At 39.3% G+C, this 17879-nt stretch overlaps 2 protein-coding genes across 2 annotated transcripts; one reads left to right on the forward strand and one right to left on the reverse strand.

Moving 5' to 3' along the window:
• Positions 1–1215: 1215 nt before the first annotated feature.
• LOC149012360 (uncharacterized) lies at positions 1216–2113 on the reverse strand. The gene is made up of 3 exons (XM_089158044.1): positions 2048–2113; positions 1839–1907; positions 1216–1290 (listed from the first exon to the last, which is right to left on the reverse strand). The coding sequence occupies exons 1-3, from the start codon at positions 2111–2113 to the stop codon at positions 1216–1218; spliced, it is 210 nt and encodes a 69-aa protein (XP_089014170.1).
• Positions 2114–6283: 4170 nt separating this feature from the next.
• Positions 6284–7192, forward strand: LOC149012361 (uncharacterized). The gene is made up of 3 exons (XM_089158197.1): positions 6284–6349; positions 6492–6560; positions 7118–7192. The coding sequence occupies exons 1-3, from the start codon at positions 6284–6286 to the stop codon at positions 7190–7192; spliced, it is 210 nt and encodes a 69-aa protein (XP_089014323.1).
• The last annotated feature ends 10687 nt before the right edge of the window (positions 7193–17879 follow it).

Genomic DNA, 17879 nt, shown 5'->3' on the forward strand with positions numbered 1-17879 from the left:
TACAAGCATTGTTCCTTCCTCCTGACCTGTTGGGTTGTGTTTGATTTGTCTTCCAACTTGGTTTCAAGTTCGATTCCTCAAAACCGTTTTCACTGTTTTTGCAAACCTAGTTCACACATCTGTCTACGCAGACCTGCACCTTCAACTTTGCTGCAAATCAAAAAATGGTTTTTTTTTTCTTCTTTTTCTTGTGAAAATCCTTTCATTCCAGAAAATTAGGAAAAGACTCAGAAGGCTGGACAAGATATACCCCAGCTTTTGGAGAGGAAATAGGCCAAAAGGTCTGCCTAAAAATAGCCAAAGCCCTCCGAGCAAGAGAATGAGCACATTCATTCCCATCTCTCGAAATAAAAAGGAACCTACAAGAAGTAAAACTATCTTTCAAAGACAATACATCAAACAATGGTTAGGGGGTATGGTTATGGGTCTTATACGGTAAATTTGGTCATTTATGGGCTAATTTCTTGTAAAATTTTAAAATATATTAGTGCCTAATAATTTCTAGAGCTAGGGTGTTTAGGTTATTTAATGAGTTAAATTGGGGGCAGTAATGTCATTTTACTATCCAAAGGACATTTGGGTAATTTGCATTTAAAATCTTAAATGAGTTAGACGGAGAGATAAAGGCATTTAGGTCATTTTATCTATTACTTAATAAAAAATCTTTATTGTGGGTAACTTGTGATTTTGACCATGGGCACCATGTAATTTAGAGCACAATAGTGAGTGATCATCATCAGTTTCACTCCAATAATAGTGGGTGCCATGTAAAAAACTCATCAATTATGTATACTTGAGGGAGTGTCTCATTTTTGTCATCCATCTTAGGGTGTAAGTAAAAAATTTTCTTATTACAAATTATCATTTTTTTGTATGATTTTTGATACACATATGAAATGACATTGTTTATCTTTGTTTGAAAAATTTATATCTCAGACTAAAAGTACAGTTGGAAGACAATGAAATCACTCAAATTAACTAATTGTCAATAAGTATACATTGAATAAGCCCGTTCATTAGATGTAGAGACAATAAGAACAGATAAAAGCAATTGTTGTGGGCTAAAATAAACTTATTGAATGAGGTTTATTCTTTCAACTCCATCTTCTATGTTGAAGCATTTTTCTTTATTGAAGGAGAAGAAAATCCATCATCTCTTCTTCAATTAAACGTGGCAAAACAATCAATAAAAGAAGGGGGGGAGGGAAATCATTTTCATTTGTTCATGCCCACTGCATTCTTAACGGAATCCGTAGCTCCTTCTGCTTTGGCTTTCATTTGTTGGCCAGTCTGCACAAAAATTATGAATCATTACTGAGATATCTAAGCCACAAAATAGTTGTTCTATCTAAGGATTCGATCAAGACAAGTGGGCAACTTCTACTCGTGAGGATAAAGTATTGGGCTCTCCTCAAACTTCTCAACCATATATTTTGAAGGGGGAGTCCATCTCTTGTCCACCTTGTTATTACTTAGGATGGACCCTTCCCCTTAAATGTTGGGTGAAGGGATGTGAATGAAGCACAATCCTCTATATGCTGGGTTAGATTTTCTAGATCCAATCAAAACTATTTTGTTTCAAGCAACTAGTTGTTGCACGATAATAACAAGTGAAGATAAAGTCTAGATCTTCTATCCGTAGGGACAAAATTGTGTGTTATCCTCACTTCTCTCCATCACAAATATAGGGGGTCCTACATCTAAAATCCAATTGTCATATCTCAAATGTGGGCCCCTCATACTAGTGGTGAGAAGCGAGGGGCTGTAATATGTGCTACTCGTGTGGGTAAATGATTTAAATCCGAAGAAGTTTGTGTGCTAATAGAAAAAGATTAAACCTCTTGACAAGATTGCTGGGCAGAATTGACAGCGTTGGCTGCCTTATCCATCATCTGATCCTTGTTCATCTGCACCATTAAAGAATCGTCTCATTGACAGTGCATATATATAACACATAACATCATCTCATAGCATATTTATCATGCGTAAGCATCATTGATCACTCCTCATGCAACATGAATAAACATTAAACTAATTGATTGGTTACCTGAGCATGGGCCTTAGCCTCCCCAGCTTTCTGACTGAGATTTGTGGACTGGGAATTGTCGGCCATCTTTGATTTATCCAAACACCTTGCAAAAGCACTAAAGAGAATTTGATTTCAAATATAGGATTTGATGATGCAAAACCCAATGATGGAACGGGAAGCTTTATAGTCTCCAACAGTGATCTTCCTTTTGACACTTGTCAGATTCCAGAGATGTTTAAGAACAAATGTGGATCTTATCGTTTTCAGCTCTACCCAGATGATCGCTGTTGCAGTTGAGTGTTTTCTGTTTAAGGTCCTTTGACCTGGTTTTTATATGTTTATGGGTTTTGCTTCTTAACATCTTTGGTATATTTTTATATATATTCTCTCCATCTCTCTCTGCACTTGGATTTTTTTTTTTCGGTGTTGGGTCCTCTTAGCAAATTTATATGTTTAAGTCTAAACCAACGATCCTAAAATATTTCACCTTGGGAAGGGAGATGCATTAGATGCATTGGTTGCTATTATGAACCAAAATCACAAAATGGAGAGTGAGGAAGAAGAGCAGCTTCAAAGGGCACCAAACTTCCTAGAATTCGAGAGACAGAAGAGAAGTTTTGTTGTGTATTCATTACCTTGTAATTTCCTAACCCTCACATATTTATAGCCTAAAGAATTTTCCTATGTTAATGACCCTACCGTCCCTAATAGACTCTCGATCAAAATCCTACACAATTAACCCACCTATAGACCATGCCCTCTTATGCAGGGTATTACCCCTACCTATATACCTGAACCATAACATTCCCCACCCCTTATGACAACCTTGTCCTGAAAGTTCAGATGCAACACCTCCCAATTCATTATAACATCTCCAATGAAGGTGTACGTGTGGGAAAACAATGCATATAGCAACAAAGTGTTGTAGCTGCAGAGGAGCTGTTCGGCAAAGCCCAAAATCAGCCATATGTAAACAAGAAAGTGTCCAATTTTGCTTCAGTCCTGCACATTTAATGCGCAAGACTGTTCAGCAAGTCGTTGGATGGTCTGCCAATGGATGTTGACCGTTGATCGATTTCAGAGGGATTAATTGAGCAAACCGTTCGGGTTGCAGTCTATGAACCGAACCAAAGCACTGGACCAGATGAACCAACCCATATGTTTCACAAATGATTTTGGAAAACACCTAAATGCTGGGCGGGAACGAGATTTGATATATCGTCTTCTACTGAAATTGGATTTTCAGAACATTTGAAGAAGTTCTCTTCTCTCTCTTCCACCCTGATCTCCGATGATTCTCCCAAGTCATTTCTTCCATGATTCTCTCTTCCATTTGAACTTCCAATAGCAATGCTAGTGAACCCGATGGATGCGTTCTTCCATTTGAGCTTCATAATCTAACTTGGCGTCCTTTCTTCTGTGATAAAATCACCAAAATTATACTTAGTTTTTGAATCGATCAGCAAAAGGGACCCTCATCTGCATTTTATAAGCTCAAATACCTTCTTCTTCTTTTTTTATAATATTTTTAGTAGTTGTGGTTGTGAAAAGAGATTTTTTATTTTTTATTTTTTATTTTTGGTTCTTTTTTGCTGCCTTTTAAATCAAAGTAATGAGTTAACAGAGTTTGGTCATGCAACTCAAAGTGGTGTCTTGCATCTGTTTAACCTCCATTCCCTTCTTTTTCTTCTGTTTGATCCAATAATCTTCTATTTTTCAGATCTCTAATGTTGTACAAGAAGAATGTGGGTTCTCTCAGGGAGGCTGATTTGAAGAGAAAGAAGGTCTTCGTTAGGGTGGATCTAAATGTCCTTTTGGATGATAATAACTTGAATATAACCGATGATACCAGGACTACTGTTGTTCCCACGATCAAGTACTTGATGGGTAATGGTGCCAAGGTTATCTTTTCAAGTCATCTGGTAAGCAAGCTCGTTATTTATTTAAATTCCTATTTTCGATTTGTTTGAGTCCATATATTTTGGGGATCTATTTTTGTGTCTATTGGCTGCCTTGCATCAGGTGCAACCTGGATGTGATCAAATTGGTTAATAATCGTACATTTGCAATATCTTGGTTTGTTCATGTTTCTGGGCTTTTGGTTGAAGCTAATTTTGTTTGGTAGTTTTGATATTTGCCTGTGATTCACATAATAGATCTTTTTGGTACAACCTAGAGGGGGTGAATAGGTTGCAACTAGTGAAATTGTCCAATTTTTTCGTTTGATTGTAAATTCAAGATAACTTGAAAATTCAAATGAAATTAAATAATAACAAACAACCACAACACAAGAATTTATAGTGGTTCAACTTAACAAATCTACATCCACTCATCTCTTGGACTCAAAAGGGATTTCCACTAGTGATTCTCTTTCGATACGATGGGCAAAAAATCAAACCTTTACAATCTTTGTTACAAGGCAAGAGCACCCTTTTGTAACATTTGTTCACGGGCAAGAGCACCTTCTAAAATACTTAATCACGGGCAAGAGCACCCAAAACCAATTCAAGTCTATAGGGGAGAGTAGTGTAGAGAGGGTGAGGGAAGGGGTAGAGATGGTGGTGATAGAGGGGTAGAGCAGGTTGTTGGGTTGAGGGTATAGGGTCGTTAATTGGGGTTGGGGTATTAGATGGAGTAGCGTCATTTGGTGGGGTTGACGTTGGAGAGGAGGGCAGGTGATTCTCTGGTTTAGTGGGAAGAGAGGTTGAGGGTGTAGGAAGGTGTAAAGGTTGGGGCATAGCAAAGGTAGTAGGGAGAGGTACTTGTGCTACAGGTGGGGAGGTGGATGGTGATAATGGTGGTTAGTTTGCATATGGAACCACTAAGGTTCCAAATTATTGCTAGAAGGAAATCAGGAGTTTTTTGTGCCAATAGGTGTTAATTTTAAAAGATTACCTCTATTATGTTTCTACTATGCGAAACTTGGTCACGAGGAGGAGCACTGCACTAAACTATTTGAAGACAAGGCAGCTCATCAGAGGTTGCATGGCTGTATTGCTGTTACCGATTGCCAGCTAGCACCCCAAGCAAAGTGGGGTTAGAGCAGCGTGGTCAACCACCTGATAATCAGATCATCATTAAAACACATATGATCCCGATCGAAGAGATTAAAGAGGATTCGTGTCAAAGTAGCAGTAGCTCAGTCAATTGGCCGGACATGGCTGCTGGCAATGAAGAAGATGGCCGTCTTGGGGAATAGTGCTTGCGATATTCAGGATGTCACACCCCACCCAGCTGGACCCGAATATCTATGCGGGTGATACACCACAAGACCTAGGTTCAGTGATAATTCCATACAACATATGATATAGCATAATTAAAAGGACAAGAATAAATCATATGAAAAAACGCTTTAATAGATGGTTTTGACAATCCACCCAACATTAACAAAAAACTGAATAAAAATGGAAACAAATCAAAAGAACATATGGATTTAATGTGACACACACCAAGGAGATATACTATATCCACAAGCAATAAAGGCAACGAAGCAAAACTTTTACTATGTATTGAAGAAGATTATAATAAAAGAGATCTCATAAAACACCACACTGTTATAAACCCTCTCTCAAAACTCCGAGAAAAATCTCCAATTAATTTTACAGTACTGTAAGGTCTATAAATAACATTACAATCATATAAATAGACTCGATCGCTTGCTCAAGGTCAGATCCCGCCAAACTACAGGAGAAACCATTTACATCTATCACAAATTTTAGAAAATGAATCATTTAGATCGTCTACTAAAATATACTGATGTGGATGAATTTTAAGAACCAAATACGAGAAATCGTAGCAGACATAATAAACCAAAGCAACCCATGCATGTAATGAATCTCCATTCCTAAGGTTGAATATTTTAGTTTCGTTGGTTTAAACCTAAGCCACCTGAGTTAGCTGAGAGGACCCAACACTGATGCGGAAAAAAATAAAAAATCCAAATTGAGAGAGAGAGAGAGAATATGTATAAAACCTAGGTCAAAGAACCTTAAATAGAAAAACCAAGAAGATATAAAAACTAGGTCAAAAGGCCTTAAATAGAAAACTGTCAACTGCAACAGTGATCTGGGTAGAGGTGAAAACGATAAGATCCACATTTGTTCTTTAACATCGTTGGAATCTGACAAGTGTCAAGAGGAAGATCACTGTCGGAAACTATAAAGCTTCCCTTTCCTTCAATGGGTTTTGCATCATCCCATACTTGAAACCAAATTCTCTTTAGTTGCTATTGCAAGGTGTTTGGATAAACCAAAGATGGCTGACAATTCCCAGTCCACAAATCTCAGTCACCAAGCTGGTGAGGCTAAGGCCCATGCTCAGGTAACCAATCAATTAGTTTAATGTTTCATGTTGCATGATGAGTGATAAATAATGCTCAGGCATGATCAATATGCTATGAGATGATGTTATTTGTACGTATATATGTGTGTATGGTAGATGAGATGGTTCTTTAATGGTGCAGATGAATAAGGACCAGATGATGGACAAGGCTACAAATGCTGTCAATTCGGTCCAACAATCTTGTCAAGAGGTTTAATCCTTTTCTATCAACAAGCAAGCTATATACTTCGAATTTGGATCATCTACCCCATAGGAGTAGCAAATATTGTAGCTCCTCGCACGTCCACAACACAAATATGAGGGGGCCTTGCTTGAGATCTAACAAGTGGATTCTAGATGTGGGGCCCCCTATAGTTGTGATGGAAAGATGTAAGGATAACATACAGTGTTGTCCCTATGGGTAGAATCTAGACTTTAACTTTACTTGTAATTATCTTGCAAAGAGTAGCTAGCTGCATGAAACACAATAGTCTCAATCGGGTCCGGATCCTCTATCCTTGCGGGTGGATGACTGTGCTCTCCTCACATTCTTCCACCAAACATTTATAAGAGGATCCATCTTTGAGTACTAACAAGGTAGACAAGAGGTGGGATCTCCACCTAAATATATGGTTGAAAATTTTGTGAAAAGCACAACCCTCTACCCTTGCAGGTAGAAGATTCCAACGTTTCTCAATCCAACCATTTGATAGGATCCACTGTTGTATGGCTTGGATTTCTCAGTAATAATTCATAATTTTTGTGCAGACTGGCCAACAAATGAAAGCCAAAGCAGAAGGAGCTACAGATGCTGTTAAGAATGCAGTGGGCATGAACAAATGATAATAGTCCCCCTCCCCTTCTTTTGTTTGATTGTTTTGCCAAATGTAATTGAAGAAGAGATGATCAGTTTTCTTCTCCTTTAGTCTAGAAGTATGCTTCCACAAAGATGGAGTTGTAAGAACCTCCTCATTCAATAAGTATATTTTAGCCTGCAACAGTTTGCTCTATAAGTTCCTCTCTCTACATCTAATTAACAAGCTTATTCAATGCATATTTATTGACAATTAATTAACTCGAGTGTTTGTTTGTCCTCCAACTATACTTTTAATGTGAGATACAAATTTTTCCAACAAAGATAAACGATGTCATTTCTTATGTATATAAAAAATTATGCTAAACAGTGACAGTTTTTAATCGAAACGATAGGTATATTTGTGATAATTACTTACTTCCCACGTAAGCATTTGCAGGGTTTATTTATAATTGAGGTAGTACAATTTGAATGGAACTCTTTACAACAGCCAAATCCGTTAAAACGACTACTTACATGAGAGAATTTAGGAAGGATTCAAATTGAGTCAAATTTCAAATTCAAACTCCCATGTTTGATTGGGTCTATCTTCCCCCCTCAAATTATTAGGCGGAGCCACCCCAGCCGCCGGTATTGGTCCCTCCCAACAACCCCTAGGTGCAATTCACAATCACAAGATCTACGATTTACCATCAACGGTAATAAATGCATTCAATAATAATCAAGAACAAGAATTAATCCAAATAATTAAATAAAATTACATGACTCCAATACTCGAAAAGAAAGAATCAAGAAAAAGGAATAAAGTAATTATGTTCCAAAATTTGTAGAGTTCAGCGGAAGCATAAGTTAAACTAATTCAGTTTGATTATTTTAGTTCTCTTAAGGGCAATGGTCTTTTCTTCAAATTTAGCAATGAAGAGAGTCCAGCTTTCCTCCACTGACTTCTTAAAATGTCAAGCTATCTGCCTCCTCCTACCATCATTGAGTGCTATAAGCGCACTCAGACATCCGCAAGTCACTTCATGACATACATCTTCGTTTCTCATTTGCGCCTCCATAACCTCTTCACAGGGGTCATTACGGTCATAAGGTATTTCTCTTGATCTCGTATACCCATCTGTATAATATCATGCAACATACAAAAATGAATGAGTTCTGACAAACTTAATAAGGGAACACATCTCACCTACATATCAACATTGTATATGGAAATCAACATATATAAAGAATGACATGAAAGCAAGTATATGAATGCAACTATAAATCTAACTATGCAGTTTGTAAATGGCAGGCATGCTTTAAGATATACACTAGCCCTCCTCTAGGTAGGTGTCACACCCCGCCCGCCGGGCCCGGTTAACCACCCGACAACCCGTGGGTGCGACCCCGATCCTGGTTTTAGTCTATCAATAATAATATACAAATACATGATCAGAGCGATAGTACATAATTATAAAGGTTCGGAGTCCAATACTCATAATATCCGAGATCAGAGGAGATCAAGATCAATGTAATATCGAGTTCGCGGGCAGATAATTTATCTTCATCTTGGGCTTCTGCTCTGCGTTCGTATCCTGTCTGTGCCATCCTTATCGCTCTTTCATATGATCATCTCCAACTTCCATTGTGCACCATCTGTCGGTTTATTAATACATACTGGTGTTCCACGCTCGGTGGCGCTTCTCATATATTGTCAATACAATCCACGTGCCGATGATGATATGGATGGTTGCGATTGTGCTACTAGATCTACTATGCAAGTCTCTATGCTGACATGCTTTAAGTATACACCAGCCCTCCTTTGGGTAGTCTCATCACTCGTCCGGGACTAGTTACCTCTGTGGGATCTGGGCGGGGTAGTCCACACTGGCTCTCAAACCATGGCTGGGGTTAGTCAACACTCTCTCACCACGACCATTGGCAATGAGTCTGGCGCATGTCGGGGTTTCTAATCCAATGCGTCATAATGGTAACATACTATATGAAGTCCAGATACTTCCCCTATGGCACCAACCAACTCGATTTAGTATCCTTCGCAACCTAGGAGTGTGAATCCTCACGGACTGGCTACCTCTGTTGAACTCCACTCCTTAACCCTATGGTCATCCACATATTATTGGGGCGGATGCTCTCATGCTCCTCGCGACACCCGGTCCGCTCCTTGGCGTCCATGAGCCCAACCCTAACATATGCAACCCTACCATTACATGACCAACAGTGGACCATTGAGTCTCCGCACGGACTAGTTACCGCTGTTGGATGAAACATAGTCACGTCACCATTGTCACGGGTCACCCGGCTTCAATTCCCTTGCCGAAAGGGTAATAGCATGTGGGGTACCTAGCCATGCAATTCTAGACACTCCTAAGTATGTCATCAAGTAATCATGATAGTGCTGGAGACATCAGCTGGCATGTGTCCCATTCCACAGCCTTCTGATATCCCAAGCTAAGATATCCCAAAGGAATACCCCTTCCATCACAACTACACTACATCACTCTTTATCATATCATGAACAGTTGTGCAATATCATAAAAAATGAAGTACATCAAGGAATACCACAAACAGCGAGTATACAATAAGATTCACATGCTTTATACAATTACAGAAAGATACATGATCAAAGAATAGTAAATAAAACAGCTGAATCATCATGTATATGTAATTGCATATAAATAAGAATGCATGTCCTTACCTGTAATTATGTAAAACTCCTCTAACTTGAATTCCAGAAACTATTATAAGACTTCTACTTGAAATAGAGAACACCTATATAGAGGCTTACAAGAATATAAAAGAGTCAAGAGTCAAAACAAATCCAAAATCAAACTTACGCACGGAACCGGCCGGTCGCTTGAGCCGGTCGCTAGGTTGACGACCGCCACTAGTGACCGCCCCAAAACAGAGAGTTTCAAATCCGAAACTCGGCTTCGATCATCCGTTTCAATCCGGTTTCGAGTGATCATGGCCAAAGTCTCGAATCTAACACTCCAAGAGACACTAGGTGAAAAGAAACCTAACAATTATCACAAATGGATTACCCAAAACTCTCCCCTTGACTGGATCTATCCATTAACAGATCGAGGATTCGTTTTTGGACAGGATCTCATCAAGAACATTGGAAAGGAGTACAACAAATCAATTGGGTAACCACCAATAAAAAGGGGATGGGTTCAAATCAATTAGAGGTTAAAAGAAGAGAATTGCAGATGGAGATTCATTACCTTAATCGAATCACCAAGAATAGAAGAGAAAAGTTTTATATCATTAACGCACTTCTCCTATCCCCCGATTCCACTTCGCCTAATCGCCCAAAATAGCAATCCCAACATAATAATGCGTTATAGGCGGGATGCTATTTATACAACGGCAAATAGGGCATTTTCCCCCCCGCTCGCTTGGTTTAATCAACCCCACTAGCAACCGCCCCCATGTATATTGCTATCGGGTGCTTTGCTCTGGGGTTGAAGACCGTACAACCTAACCCAAATGAGACATGGGGAGATCATAGTCCGAAAATCAATCTCAATGGTCAATAATGGGGTTGGGTTGGTTTCAAGAATCTATTAGCCGGTTAAGATCATGTGATGATCATAGATCTCAAGAATAGAATGAGATCATGGAATAGATGGTTGCAGGATGCATCATCTTTTCCCGATCTCAATCAGACGCGAGAAGAATAATTAGAATTCTATTGTTAACATGGATCATGAAGAAAATATAGTGATCAGTTTAGGTTAACACAAATATCACCCAGGAAGAGAACCGATCAGATTCACCCATGGGAGAGAAACAGATGCCTCTGTGTTGGAGTTTCCACATAATACTAGTCTCTTGGTTACCTCTCTGGTTGGTTATCTCCCATGAGGTTCCCATAATTACTCCCACAAAAACACCCAGATAGTGGAACATCTCATTGTATTTCAATAGATGGAATTAGGAGGGTCTACTATGAGTAAATAAGGTTCTCATTAGTGGAAAATTCAATCATACATTATTTCTCAGAATCCTTATCCCCAAACTAGAGATAGTTCCCCCTTAGGCAAAATTTACAATCAGGTTTTGGGGAGGGTCCATATTATGATGGTTCCTTGGTTACCCTCTCTGAGGTTACCCAAATTTCCCTTCAAAATCTCCCCTTTTGGTTTTCAATGGTCCAGGAATAACGGATCAACCCCTCAATCATGAGGACACGGGAGGTCTGGTTATTGGACCTTCCCCACAATAATAAGATAGGTGATTAGGTAAGTATCTTAGAGCTTTGGTGGAATCAAATTCAGAATCATTGCCATATGCTTTCAGAACATGGTGTTGTGGATTCACTCTAGGGCTAAAGAATTGGAGTCTTCCGTGTTCCCTTCTCAAATCATATTAGAGTAGAGAGAAAGATGATTAACTTGCATCCAACCTTTTAGAGAGAACCCAGAACCCCTCTTGAGGATCTTCCTTGGCTTCAGGAGGTTCTGCTTTCCCACGTTCTCCAGGCTTGGAAACAGATTGGAGTGAAACACTGGGTTCCCCCTTTTAAATAGCCAGAGTCCAGAATTACTGGTTTCCCCCCCCCCCCCGTTGGTTGTTGGTTGCCGGGAGTTCGGTCTCCCCACTATCTGGGTTTAGAAACATAATGGGAATAGTTACCCGAATTAAAAGAATAGCTTTTGAAAACCTTCAAAACATATATTTCCAAAATGCCCTGCCGACAACTTGTTCAAAAATAGGATTTATGGGCCTAACTTCTATTTTTGGATGGGCTTCTTTCATCATCTCTACTTACCTGTTGGAGGGATGTCTTCAACTGGCCCAACTAAGCTTTAGGTCCATCAACCAAGTTCTTCTTCACAAATAAATAGTTCACACCAAATCAAATGGTTTCCATAGGAAACACCATCATCAATTCCTGGGTTTTGGGTCACCCATATCTTCTCGAGATGGCCCACAAAGACATCTTCCTCATTTTGGGACATTGGACCAACTCTAAGGGAAAGGTCCGACATGGCTTCCTAAGATTTTAAAAGATAGTAAAAGTGAAATCATGGTCAAACTTCAAAGTCAACATTAAACAAACCCTACTTCACCCAAAACATATCGGGTCTTCGGGCTGGATTTGGGCTGGGTGTCAGAGTAGGTCTAGTCACTATGATCCCTCACGAACTGGTTACCTCTGTTGCCATCCTGGGCAAGGGGTTCAGTCCGCGTCAATAGACCACAGCTGGGTTTAGGTCCACATTCTCCCGACCACGACCATTGGTATGGGTACTAACGCATGCTAGGGTCTCTAATCCAATGCAAGGTCATATAGTGACATAGTACATGTAGTCTAGATACTTCCCCTATGGCACCAACCAACTTGGTTTAGTATCTTTCTCTATCTAGGAATGAGAATCCTTATGGATTGGCTACCGTTGTTCGACTCCATTCCTTAACCCTATAGTCATCCACATATTGTTGGGGTGGATGCTCTCATGACCCCTCATGTGTAACCCTACCAATGCATGATTTACAGTGGACCACTGAATCTCAACACGGACTGGAAATCATTGTAGGATGAGACAAAGTCACATCAACGTCATCACGGGTTATTTGGCTTCAATTCCCCTATCGAAAGGGTAGTAGCATGTATGGGAACCTAGCCATGCATTCTAAGACTCCATAGGCATGTCATCCAGCAACCATGATAGTGTTGGGGGTATCAGTGTGCAGTGTCCCTAATATGGATACCATCCACCATAGTTACAACAAATCATAACTCATCATTACATAATCAATCATTCTATATCATAAAGTGGTGGGAATACATCTAAACATTACATTCAACCACTAATCATTGAATCATTCTACTATAGGTTATAAGAACAAGAGCAAATTGCACTGGCACCCCAAAATGGAGGCCTTAAAGCACTGACACCCCACTTTATGTTTAAAAAACACAGACACCCCAATTCAATAAACACACTAGTCCATTCCGTTAGTGAACCTGCTAACCCACAGTTAAATTTTTTTTAATTCCAAAAATACCCTTCTAAAATCTGAGAGAGAAAAAAAAAATCATTCGATAACCTTCATCGCTTCTTGGCGGGGCCGCGGTGCTCATCGGTCGCTTTGCCTCACCCATGCGTGGTTTTTTCTGCGCCGTGATAGTTTGAATGCTTGGTACCTTCAAATCGCAGATATTGGGACCGGTTTTCAACGATCATCACTTTCATATCCTTTTCCCGGAAACCTTCATTTTTGCGTTGATCATTTTTTCCGCACTCAATGCTGTGAGAACTCCAATCTCCTCCTCTCTTTTATTATTCCCTCGCCAGCTCGCCGTGCCATGCCCGTCACTGGTCTTCTTGCTCTCCTCAAGGCAACATGAATGCGAGAATCCATTGTTGTGCCCTCCAACGCCTACTCCATCTACGCTAACAACATCAGCTTCATTTCTCTTTATTCTTCTCAATGTTTGGGAATCGTCGTCAGGCTCCGTTCGTCCAATTTCCTCATAGAAGGCGTTGCGTTGATACAATCAGCGAATCTTCTCTGTGAGACATTGACTCGTCTGGGTAATTCTATTGAGCCACAGCGGAGAGACCACTCATTTTTTGCAAAACCAAAACCCCAATCTGTGTGCTTGGCTGTAGAGGGGTCCAGCACTTGAATCATTGGACGAGGACCGGGAGATCGGACTAGGTGAGAGTTTCTCATGGCTGCGGAGATGAGATGAACATGGGCGCGGTTTTGTGTTTTTCAAATTGCTTGGTTGTTTTTTTTTTTTTGGTTGAGATGATATTTTGGTGTCAGGGTATATAGTCTTTACATTGATTAACCTAGTATACTATTTTACGGATGGATCTATGTGTTTCTTAAACATAAAGTGGGGTGCCAGTGTTTTAAGGCCTCCATTTTGGGGTGTCAGTGCAATTTGCTCTAAGAACAATGATGGATGCAAATAATTAAATAGTACACCATAGATCATAATACTACATATATATAAGAATGTGTGATTACTTGTCGAAATGTAAAAACTATTATAATTGTAGTCGAACCTCACAATCAGAAAGTCCAGAGAACTTCAGAGACTACCTAAAAGGTTATAAAAATACATTAAAGATAGGGGTCAAAACAGAACAACAACTAGACTTGACTGGGCTACTGTGACCCATCCGGTCGCTTGGGGCGGTTTGGTTAGGCAAGCGACCGCTCAAAGTGACCTCCTTAGTTCCAAACTACTTCTAAGTCTGAAATTTTGACTTTTGATCTCCAATTTTAATCCGATTTTGGGACGATCTAAATCCGAATTTCTTCCTTAAGGAGCCTACATCACAAGCACAAACCAAAACCCTAGAATTCTAATGATTCAATATTCACATCATCTCCTTTAGTTAGATTAATCCTCTATTTGGATGCAAGGATCCGTTTTTGGACATAATCTAATCAAGATCACTGATGGGGGAATAGAACCATCATAAATAACTCACTACCAACTCTAGAAGAATAGATTCTCGCCATTCAAAGAGATGAGGAGAGGATAAAGAGAGTGTGAGATCTACTTACCTTTGAAAGATTCGTTAAACTAACAAGGGATTGGATCTTCCTTGCAAATCACGCTTCCTTCACCTTCCACAACGTGTTTTCTGACTCCTAACCATCCATAACAAAAATCCCAAATATAATAATGAGAGAAAAGGTCGAAGTTACTTATTTATAATGGACTGGAGCAAAATAGGGTTTAATTCCCACAAGCAAACATGGGTGGTCGCTTTGGGCGGTTGATTGGTCAATCAACCGCCTTAAGTAACCACCTCCTAATACTTTTCAGTATTTGGGTGCTTTGCTCAAGGAGTTGATCCCCAACTCAAATCTAACCCTAACAACATGTGGGGTGATCTTACATTGATTCTAGACATCTTCAATCACATCTTGACTTCAACTAATGATCCACTTTCCCTATCCATTAGGGTTTCCAATGGATCTCCTTCGAGTTCCCCAAATGGCAGGTTCTTCATTAGCAGAATCCAGATCCATGGACTCAGGGTATGAATCATGGACTTCAATCCGGATACTCCAAAACTTTTTCTTGCTGAACCTTCGGGTACTCTAACCTGCAATACGGATCTCATATTAGAATTACAGGGGTTGTTACAAACATACCAAGGTGTTTAAGCTAGCTTGTTAGAGCAAAGCTTGAGGAGATGGAAGGCTTTTGTTGGAAGGTCATTGGTGGTGCAAATCATATCATTTGGGCATACAACTCTCATTGCATCACACTCCCACATGAGGTAAAGTATCACACCATTTGTTAGGTAATCTCTAACCATATATTTATTTGCTTGTCATCAATTCTAAGTCTAGGTAGACTTGAATTGGTTTGAGTGTTTTTGCCCGTGAATAAATATTCTAGAGGGTGCTCTTGCCCGTGATCAAAGATTACAAAAGGGTGCTCTTGCCCTAAACAAAGATTGTAAGGGTTTGATTTTCTACCAACCGTATTGAAAGAGAATCACTAGTGGAAATTCCTTTTGAGGCCAAAAGATGAGTGGACGTAGATTTGTTAAGTTGAACCACTATAAATTCTTGTGTTGTGGTTGTTTGTTATTGTTTAATTTCATTTGAATTTTCAATTTATCTTGAATTTACAATCAAATCGAAAAATTGGACAATTTCACTAGTTGCAACCTATTCACCCCCTCTAGGTTGTACCAACATGATCTATTATGTGAATCACATGCAAATATCAAAACTACCGAACAAAATTGGCCTCAACCAAAAGACCAGAAACATGAACAAACCAAGATATTGCAAATGTACGATTAGTAACCAATTTGACCACATCCAAGTTGCACCTGATGCAAGGCAGCCAATAGACACAAAAATAGGCACGAGTCCAAAAATAGATCCCCAAGATATAGGGATTCAAACAAATCGAAAATAGGAGTTTAAATAAATAACGAGCTTGCTTACCAGATGACTTGAAAAGATAACCTTGGCACCATTACCCATCAAGTACTTGATCGTGGGAACAACAGTAGTCTTGGTATCATCGGTTATATTCAAGTTATTATCATCCAAAGGGACATTCAGATCCACCCTAACGAAGACCTTCTTTCTCTTCAAATAAGCCTCCCTGAGGAGACACACATTCTTCTTGTACAACATTAGAGATCTGAAAAATAGAAGATTATTGGATCAAACAGAAGAAAAAGAAAGGAATGGAGGTTAAACAGATGCAAGACCCCACATTGAGTTGCATGATGACCAATCTCTGTTAACGCGTTACTTTGATTTAAAAGGGAGCAAAAAAGAACCAAAAAAAAAAAAAAAAATCTCTTTTCACAACCACAACTACTAAAAATATTATAAAAAAAGAAGAAGGTATTGGAGCTTATAAAATGCAGATGAGGGTCCTTTTGCTGATCGACTAAAAAACTAAGTATAATTTTGGTGATTTATCACAGAAGAAAGGCCGCCAAGTTAGATTATGAAGCTCAAATGGAATAACGCATCCATCGGGTTCACTTGCATTGATATTGGAAGTTCAAATGGAAGAGAGAATCATGGAAGAAATGACTTGGGAGAATCATTGGAGATCAAGGTGGAAGAGAGAGCAGAGAACTTCTTCAAAGGTTCTGAAAATCCAATTTCAGTAGAAGACGATATGTCAAATCTCGTTCCCACCCAGCATTTTGGTGTTTTTCAAAATCATTTGTGAAACATATGGGTTGGTTCATCTGGTTTAGTGCTTTGGTTAAGTTCATAGACTACAACCCGAACAGTTTGCTCAATTAATCCCTCTGAAATCGATCAACGGTCAAGATCCATTGGCAGGCCATCCAACGACTTGCTGAACAGTCTTGCACATTAAATGTGCAGGACTGAAGCAAAATTGGACACTTTCCTGTTTACATATGGCTGATTTTGGGCTTTGCCGAACAGCTCCTCTGCAGCTACAACACTTTGTTGCTATATATATTGTTTTCCCACATGTACACCTACATTGCAGATGTTATAATGAATTGGGAAGTGTTGCATCTGAACTTTCAGGACAAGGTTGTCATAAGGGGTGGGCAATGTTATGGTTCAAGTATACAGGTAGGGGTAATACAAGGGTATAAGAGGGCATGGTCTATAGGTGGGTTAATTGTGTAGGATTCTGAGAGTCTGTTAGGGACGGTAGGGTCATTAACATAGGAAAATTCTTTAGGCTATAAATATTTAAGGGTTAGGAAATTACAAGGTAATGAATACACAACAAAACTTCTCTTCTATCTCTCGAATTCTAGGAAGTTTGGTGCCCTTTGAAGCAGCTCTTCTTCCTCACTCTCCATTTTGTGATTTTCGTTAGTAACAGCAACCAATGCATCTAATGCATATAAATTGCTAAGAGGACCCAACACTGAAAAAAATAAAAAATCCAAGTGCAGAGAGATGGAGAGAATATATATAAAAATAGACCAAAGATGTTAAGTAGCAAAACCCATAAATATATAAAAACCAGGTCAAAGGACCTTAAACAGAAAACACACTGCAACAGCGATCATATGGGTAGAGCTGAAAACGATAAGATCCACATTTGTTCTTAAACATCTCTGGAATCTGACAAGTGTCAAGAGGAAGATCACTGTTGGAGACTATAAAGCTTCCCGTTCCATCATTGGGTTTTGCATCATCAAATCCTATATTTGAAATCAAATTCTCTTTAGTACTTTTGCAAGGTGTTTGGATAAACCAAAG

The sequence above is a fragment of the Hakea prostrata genome, chromosome 6 (genome assembly GCF_041222555.1).
Source record: "Hakea prostrata isolate BN-2017 chromosome 6, UWA_Hpros_2, whole genome shotgun sequence".
NCBI lineage: Eukaryota > Viridiplantae > Streptophyta > Magnoliopsida > Proteales > Proteaceae > Hakea > Hakea prostrata.

Excerpts from the sequence above, each read along its gene's own strand:
- LOC149012360 (XM_089158044.1), bottom strand. The coding sequence starts at position 2,113 with ATGGCCGACAATTCCCAGTCCACAAATCTCAGTCAGAAAGCTGGGGAG. Across the intron at positions 1,908-2,047 it reads AGGCTAAGGCCCATGCTCAG|ATGAACAAGGATCAGATGAT; the intron begins GTAACCAATCAA and ends TTAATGGTGCAG. Across the intron at positions 1,291-1,838 it reads CCCAGCAATCTTGTCAAGAG|ACTGGCCAACAAATGAAAGC; the intron begins GTTTAATCTTTT and ends ATTTTTGTGCAG.
- LOC149012361 (XM_089158197.1), top strand. The coding sequence starts at position 6,284 with ATGGCTGACAATTCCCAGTCCACAAATCTCAGTCACCAAGCTGGTGAG. Across the intron at positions 6,350-6,491 it reads AGGCTAAGGCCCATGCTCAG|ATGAATAAGGACCAGATGAT; the intron begins GTAACCAATCAA and ends TTAATGGTGCAG. Across the intron at positions 6,561-7,117 it reads TCCAACAATCTTGTCAAGAG|ACTGGCCAACAAATGAAAGC; the intron begins GTTTAATCCTTT and ends ATTTTTGTGCAG.